Source organism: Osmerus eperlanus, chromosome 2, assembly GCF_963692335.1.
Source record: "Osmerus eperlanus chromosome 2, fOsmEpe2.1, whole genome shotgun sequence".
Taxonomy (NCBI): Eukaryota; Metazoa; Chordata; class Actinopteri; order Osmeriformes; family Osmeridae; genus Osmerus; species Osmerus eperlanus.
This window is the reverse complement of record NC_085019.1, coordinates 2,314,864-2,322,230: the sequence shown is the minus strand read 5'-3', so window position 1 is coordinate 2,322,230 and position 7,367 is coordinate 2,314,864. Positions and strand designations below refer to the sequence as shown.

Here is a 7,367-nt window from a genome sequence, read left to right as displayed (position 1 = left end):
CCGGGCCCCAGCATTACTGCTGACAGGCAAACGGCTGGACTGAGGCTGAACCGGCTCTCCCACCACCCTTCTTTGTGACCACACTTGTTTGGACCCGGTGGTGCTGAGTCATACAGCCGGCCTGTCTGCCCCCAGTTAAGCTCCCTGCTTTACCCTCTCCACCCCATTCACAGGCTCCAGCAAGGACGGATACCCCGAGCATAACTTCTTCGCAGTAGGAGTTCGTAAAGCGACGTCTAAATCACGCAGCGCCTGTCCGGGAGTGAGAGATGCCTCGCGTGGTTCTCCTTGGTGGAGATGGTTCTCCTCGGTGGAGAACGTCATGTCAGACGTATTTTGTTTGCGTGTGGTCACAGTGTGTGGTGCCTGAGTTTAGAACTATGGAACCTCGTCTTTCCAAGACTCCAATGGAATCAATAGAGTCTTTGTCGACAGGGCAGTGGGGGTGGGTCCCTTGGGCTCCTATTGGGACTGAGATTAAGAGATGGGATTGAGCCTTTACGAGAGCATGAGCTGACACAAGAGGCAGAATCGTTGAGTCGGTGAGACGCGCTTGATGTAGGGTAGAGAAGGAGCCCTCGGTCAGACGTTGGAATGCAGACATTTGCATACTGGGGTTTGGGAGTGCGTAGAATAGCAAAAAGGGTGGGGCCTGACACAGCGGGTCTAAAATCTTCGAACACTAAGTGGAGACGCGTTAAGCGGCCAAACAGAGCTGGCGACCGTGTTGTGTTGGCTAGACATCAGTCTGGTTGAGCATCATTAAGATTCTGCTCTGCTGCGAGGCAAGGTAGCTTTTCTTTTGCCTCCTGTAAATGAGAGGAGTTCTTCATGTCTGACACATGAATCAGCTGTTTGACTTGGCTCGACCGAGAGTAAGGAAAGGGGAGAATCTGGCAAGGGTTCACGCCATCTCTCTCTCTCTTTCTCACTTGCTACCTCACTCCCTTACCACCTCAGGATGTTTGTTCTCTAAGAGATACTACCTCAGTGACCAGATCTGTGGCAACCACTGTGACAGCCTCAGAAATCCAGGGAGGTGACACAATTAGTGTCACCTTAATGAGTAGGCCTTGCCGTAAATCCTTGGAGATGGAGCCTAGTAAAACAACAAATCGTTGCCAGGCTTAGAGTCCTCTCTTTTAACCTCTGTAAATTGGAATTCAAATCACTTTGTTTAATTCTCCTTGAATACTCACCCTGTCTTTGGGCCAAAACTACAAAAGCTTGTCTTTTACTGTGTCCAAGTCTCGCTGATTCCCACTTTCCATGACTGACTGTAGTGTGAGGCTAACAAAGGGGTCCTTCATGGTCAGAGATGGTTAGATTTATTACCTGCTGTAAGGCCGGAGTTGGTCAGAGGGAAGAGGAGTCAGATGGAGAACATACTGGTAGTTCACAGATTGAGGAAGCATGCACGGTATGTGGTATTTCAGGACCGTGGTCACACTGTCACACTATGAGAGACAGTATGATGTTTCTTTTTCATTCCGTCACCGCGGTTTATTTCCGTTCTCCCTCAGGTAAATAGAAACTTCAAATCCTGAGAGGTTTACCCACGCCATCTTGAGAATTTAAATGTCGATCGAATGTCTAGAAAAGCCTGACCCAGTCTGCCTTCTCTGTTACCATGGTGATTGCTGGGATCTGTTTGGTGATGGCTTCTCAGTCATATGGGCCATCCCCCCTCAACCAAAGTACCAAGCCCTCAAGTTCTGGGACAGTTGGGACAGCCCTAGGACCATTAGTTTCTCTTTCTTGTCAAGACCTAAAACAGTTTACAGTAGGATTGTATGGATCGTGTGCTTCGGTAGAAGCAGTGACATCATGATCAGTAAATCTTCAGGGACAAAGAGGTGGCACCTAGGAGATGTTGTCATTGGCTGTACGTTTTGTTGGTTGTACAACCATCCTTTCTCACTGTTGCCATCAACGACCACAGATGTAAAGGTACAAATGTCGTGGGATCTCCTGCCTTAGACCCAAGACTCCCTGGTATTTATGTCATGTCTTACAATATATCACAATGGATATCCTATTATTAATAACGATTTTTGGTTCAAATAAGCATGAGGAAAAGGTTTAAAAGGTGTTACATAATTGTATCTACATGTCACTGAGAGACCATCCCCAAGATATCGAGACCAGTTGTTTACCCTACAGCCACAGCTGTCCCTTTGTCTACCATTGTCACCCCGTGCCACTGTCAATCTGTCCTGTCCCCCTGTCATGAAGCCACCGACAGTCTCATTCCTTCACCTGATGTCTTTCAGTCACACATAGTCCCCACCCATGTTAGTGTGAGCGTGGCAGGCTCTGTCGCGCGAAATCCCATTCAAGTGTAAGAGATGCAGAAAGAGAAAAGTGAGAGAGAGAGAGAAAGAGAAAGAGGGAGAAAGAGATGGCTGGGAGGCATTTGTAGTTGAGTGGACGGGCAAAAACAATACTCGGCACATAGCTTTAGAATATCACTTAAACCAGCCCCCCTTTCTCTCTTTCTGCCCCATTCAGTGATCCCCCCCCCCTCTCTGTTCCACCCCTCCCTGGGGACTCTCTCCTCTGGGGAGGGGGTGGAGGGGGTAGCAGCACTATAAAAGGTCTGTTTCAGCCTTGACCCAGCTTAATTCCCCGCCATGGAAAGTCAGAGAGTCCAGTCCTCTTACAGGAAGCGTTTCGGGCCCCAGGGTTCCGGCAGTGGCGGAGGGGGAGTCCGGATCAGCAGCTTCTCTTCCGGCCGCCTCTCCCTCCATGGCAGCCCGGCCCGCCAGCTCGCCTACTCCAGCCCCGTCTCCAGGCTCTCCCTGGGCTCGGCCGGGGACCGGCTGGACTTCTCAGCCGACTCCCTGCTGAAGGCCCAGTACCGGGAGACGCGCAATAGCGAGAAGGTGGAGATGATGGGCCTGAACGATCGCTTCGCCACCTTCATCGAGAAGGTGCGCTTCCTGGAGCAGCAGAACAAGGTGCTGGTGGCGGAGCTGAACCAGCTGAGGGGGAAGGAGCCCAGCCGCCTGGGGGAGATCTACCAGGAGGAGCTGAGGGAGCTGCGCAGGCAGGTGGACGGCCTCAGTGCCGGAAAAGCCCGGATGGAGGTGGAGAAGGACAACCTGGCTTCAGACGTGACCACCCTCAAGCAGAGGTAGGAGCAGCCTGGGCTGATGGCGCTACATGACTTCATAAGGCAGGACATTTACGTTTCATTTACATTTAGTCATTTAGCAGACGCTCTTATCCAGAGCGACTTACAGCAAGTACAGGGACATTCCCCCGAGGCAAGTAGGGTGAAGTGCCTTGCCCAAGGACACAACGTCATTTTTGCACGGCCAGGAATTGAACCAGCGATCTTCTGATTACTAGCCCGATTCTCTAACCGCTCAGCTACCTGACTCCCTATGTCACATTTAATGCTGTGTTTCTCTCGCGCGCGCAGTCGCGGGCATATGTTTTTTAAAGACTTTGTGCTCTGACTTTAAAGCGGTCTACACTATGTTTCAGTCGGTGTTCTGAAAGGGTGCCCCGCTTTTCAAACTTTGTCCAGCCAAACCCCCAACCCAGTAGCCCTTGAATGAGTGTGATGAAAAGAGAACTACACAATAGTAGGACAATTCCTTCAAAAGGAGCAGAGAAGGCAGGCAGCTGTTTTGTTGTTGCTTGATCATGCAGTCTCTTTCAAACGTGTGTGGTTTTTTTAAATTATTATAAGATGCCAAATTTTTTAAGCATTAAAAGGGGAAAAAAAAGACACAATGGATACAAAGTCTTGGGTGCGTGTTACTGCTTGCTAATGGTTGCCTGTTATTTTTCATCCGTGAAGATAATTTGGGAGCAAAAGGTTTAAAGAAGCGAATGGTCAGTAACCAGCCTGTCGATCTGAGCCTGGATGGTAATTGTAGTAGGAGGTTAGAGGTCAGTCAGTGTCTCCTACTGCTGTATTAACAGATACAGATGTCAGTCCACTTTTGATAGTGTGAAAAAGCACTTTTAAGAGTGGGTCAGATGGAGTTATATGTATGTGGACACTTTTTTTTTTGCGAGTTTAGATGTTTCTATATAAGTAAGTGACGTGCATGAGGCTCTGTTGACTGTAGACTCCGCCCCGTGGGAAAGACAGATGGCTGCTGGACAGGAGTGAATGGCTAATGATGCATGAACTCCCCATTCAGCTTGGCCCGGCCCCTAACAACTATCTGCTAATGCTCAACAGGATCTCCTCTGGCCATTAGGTTGTTAAATTAAATGAACCGCACACAAACTTTATAGACTTAAAAAGACTTTAGAAACATTCGGACTGATATCCGTCACAGCGACATCGATTCTGTGTTGTGTGTCCCTCTGTTTGTGTGTGTCTGGGTGAGACTAACCACCTGTTGTTCTCGCTCTCAGGCTGCAGGATGAGATGGGCCTCAGGCAGGATGCAGAGAACAACCTGAACACTTTCCGACAGGCGAGTCTCTCTCATCTCATCATTACAATCTCTGAAATATATTCTTCAAGTATTGTGACTCATTCTGCATGTTTGTGTCTGTGTGTGTGTGTGTGTGTGTGTGTGTGTGTGTCTGTGTCTGTGTGTGTGTGCATGTGTGTCTGTGTGTGTGTGTCTCTGTGTGTCTGTGTGTGTGTGTGTGTGTGTGTGTGTGTGTGTGTGTGTGTGTGTGTGTGTGTAGGATGTGGATGAGGCGGCACTCAACCGTGTTCAGTTGGAGAGGAAGATCGACGGCCTGCACGAAGAGATAGACTTCCTGAAGAAGATTCACGAGGAGGTGAGCTAGTCCCCTCTGGTTAATCTCTCATCTTTTGACCGAGAATAAATAAGATTAAATTGTGGCATCACTCTCTGACTCTCTGACTCTCTAACTCTCTGACTCTCTTGACTCTCTGACTCTCTGACTCTGACTCTCTTGACTCTCTGACTCTCTGACTCTCTTGACTCTGACTCTGACTCTATTACTCTCTGACTCTCTGACTCTCTGACTCTCTGACTCTCTTGACTCTCTGTTGACTCTCTGACTCTCTGATTCCTCCTCAGGAGCTGCGTGAGTTGCAGGAGCAGCTGATGGTCCAGCAGGTCCATGTCGATCTGGACGTGTCTAAGCCAGACCTGACCTCGGCTCTGAGGGACATCAGGGTCCAGTATGAGTCCATGGCCTCCTCCAACATGCAGGAGACAGAGGAATGGTACCGCTCCAAGGTAGGAGCGTTGTGGACATGGTGTAGCAGGATTAGGGTTAATAATACACCCACACCTGGGCAAATCCCATTGTGCTTTTGTTCAGAAACAACAAAGCACACAATGCCTTTTTCAATCAAAGCCAGGTATGTGGCACGTGTTGAACGCTGCACATGCAAACACACACGCCGAAAACATCCGGTGCGCTCTTGTTTTGATGTCCAGTTTGCTGACATGACCGATGCTGCCAAGAGGAACGCCGAGGCGCTGCGACAGGCCAAGCAGGAGGCCAACGACTTTCGTCGGCAGATGCAGGTGTTGACCTGTGACCTCGAGGCTCTCCGAGGAACAGTGAGTCCATTCAGAACACAGACCTCCGATCATCCAGCCCACAATCCCAAACCTTCCGGTAACGACAGCGTTTTGTTTTACATTTAGTCATTTAGCAGACGCTCTTATCCAGAGCGACTTACAGTAAGTACAGAGACATTCCCCCCCGAGGCAAGTAGGGCGAAGTGCCTTGCCCAAGGACACAACGTAATTTCGCAGGGCCCGGAATCGAACCGGCAGCCTTCTGATTAAAAGACCGATTCCCTAACCGCTCAGCCTTCTGACCCCCGCAGAACGAGTCCCTGGAGCGGCAGCTGCATGAGATGGAGGACCGCTTCTCCGTGGAGTCGGCTGGTTACCAGGATACGGTGAGCCACCTGGAGGAGGAGACCCAGATGCTGAAGGAGGAGATGGCCAGACATCTGCAGGAGTACCAGGACCTGCTCAACGTCAAACTGGCCCTGGATATAGAGATCGCCACCTACAGGAAACTTTTGGAGGGGGAGGAAAGCAGGTCAGCAACGCGGGGCATGTAGCAGGGGAGGACAGGGGGTTGACCACAGCCATGACGAAAGAGATCCTTGAGAAAGCCATTTGTATCAAATAATATAAATGTAACGGCAGACGTAATGTTGCTTAATGTCTCGTGTTGATTGTAAAGCCCTCTCATGTTTGTCTTCAGGATCACTGTGCCAATGCAGAGCTTTTCCAACGTGCAGTTCAGAGGTCAGTTTGATTTGGCATCAGATTATTTACTCGACCTTTCATTGATAGATTAAATAAATATAAGTAAAATAAAACATACAAATTATCATCATCATAATGAAATTGAACGGCATTAGGCTTCTTCCCTGTCTAAACTCCTACTCACTCGCTTCAGAGAATATAGACACCAGGGTCCCCATGGAGGCCCATGTGAAGAAAAGTATCTTGGTGCGGACTGTGGAGACTCGTGACGGGGAGGTAAGCCATGGATGGACACCGTCAGGCTGTGGTGGTGGGGTGGTGTGCTTCTTGGTTTGTTCCTCCAGGGGGCAGCAGGGCCTGTCACATCATTGTGGCTGAGCTACCGGTGTTTTAAAGACAATCTCTGAGACTGAGCGCACTTGACTATCCCTCCTGCATTGTGCTGTCAACTAATGAATTAATTTGGTCTCTCTTCAGATCATAAAAGAATCTACAGCTGAACGGAAGGATCTGCCTTGATCTGAAGGACACTCACAGCTCTGGCAAAACCTGCCACGCCGTCCCCAGCAATGCTTGGTGGACTTTGACTGGTTTTGATCATGACACATGTTTTTTACCAGATTTTTTTCTCATCTCCAACTCCAAAGCCCCCCACAATCACAACTATCACACCATCCCACTCCTGCTCCCCATATCATCACAAGCCATGCCGGTTCACCAGTATAACAACACTACTGTCAAATACTTAACGTTTTTAGAACGTCTACCAAAAATATTTTTTGTTACATTAAATAGGTGTTTGATCCATGTTAGAGATAGGAAGTGTGCTGTGAGTACTAAGAAAGTTTACAGCGTTGTCTGTGTTCAAGATGCACACAATTTGTTTTTGCTTTCACTAACAGAACAGACTGTTCAACAGTTGTGTTGTTTTGAAATAGTTCCATGAGAGAAGGCCTTGGAATGTAGTGCTGGAATAGGCCTTGGAATGTAGTTCTGCTTGAACCTGGTGCCAGGATGAAGCTATGTGGCTGACATGTATGTGGAAAGTGAGGAGGTAACTGCAGGCGCTGGAGGAAGCAGTGGTTGGGATCGGACAAGACGTCTTAGACAGAGAAGATGACAAGTGTGTAAAAGTGGTGAATTAGGCAGAGCTGTTGTAGAACATAGAAAGATTTCACCCTAGTTT

The 7,367-nt window shown here is 48.9% G+C and overlaps 1 protein-coding gene across 1 annotated transcript; it reads left to right on the top strand.

Moving 5' to 3' along the window:
* The first annotated feature begins 2,595 nt into the window (after positions 1-2,595).
* On the top strand, positions 2,596-7,367 carry gfap (glial fibrillary acidic protein). The gene is made up of 9 exons (XM_062487256.1): positions 2,596-3,136; positions 4,381-4,441; positions 4,662-4,757; positions 5,024-5,185; positions 5,390-5,515; positions 5,788-6,008; positions 6,177-6,220; positions 6,375-6,457; positions 6,659-7,367. The coding sequence occupies exons 1-9, from the start codon at positions 2,634-2,636 to the stop codon at positions 6,698-6,700; spliced, it is 1,338 nt and encodes a 445-aa protein (XP_062343240.1). The 5' UTR covers positions 2,596-2,633; the 3' UTR covers positions 6,701-7,367.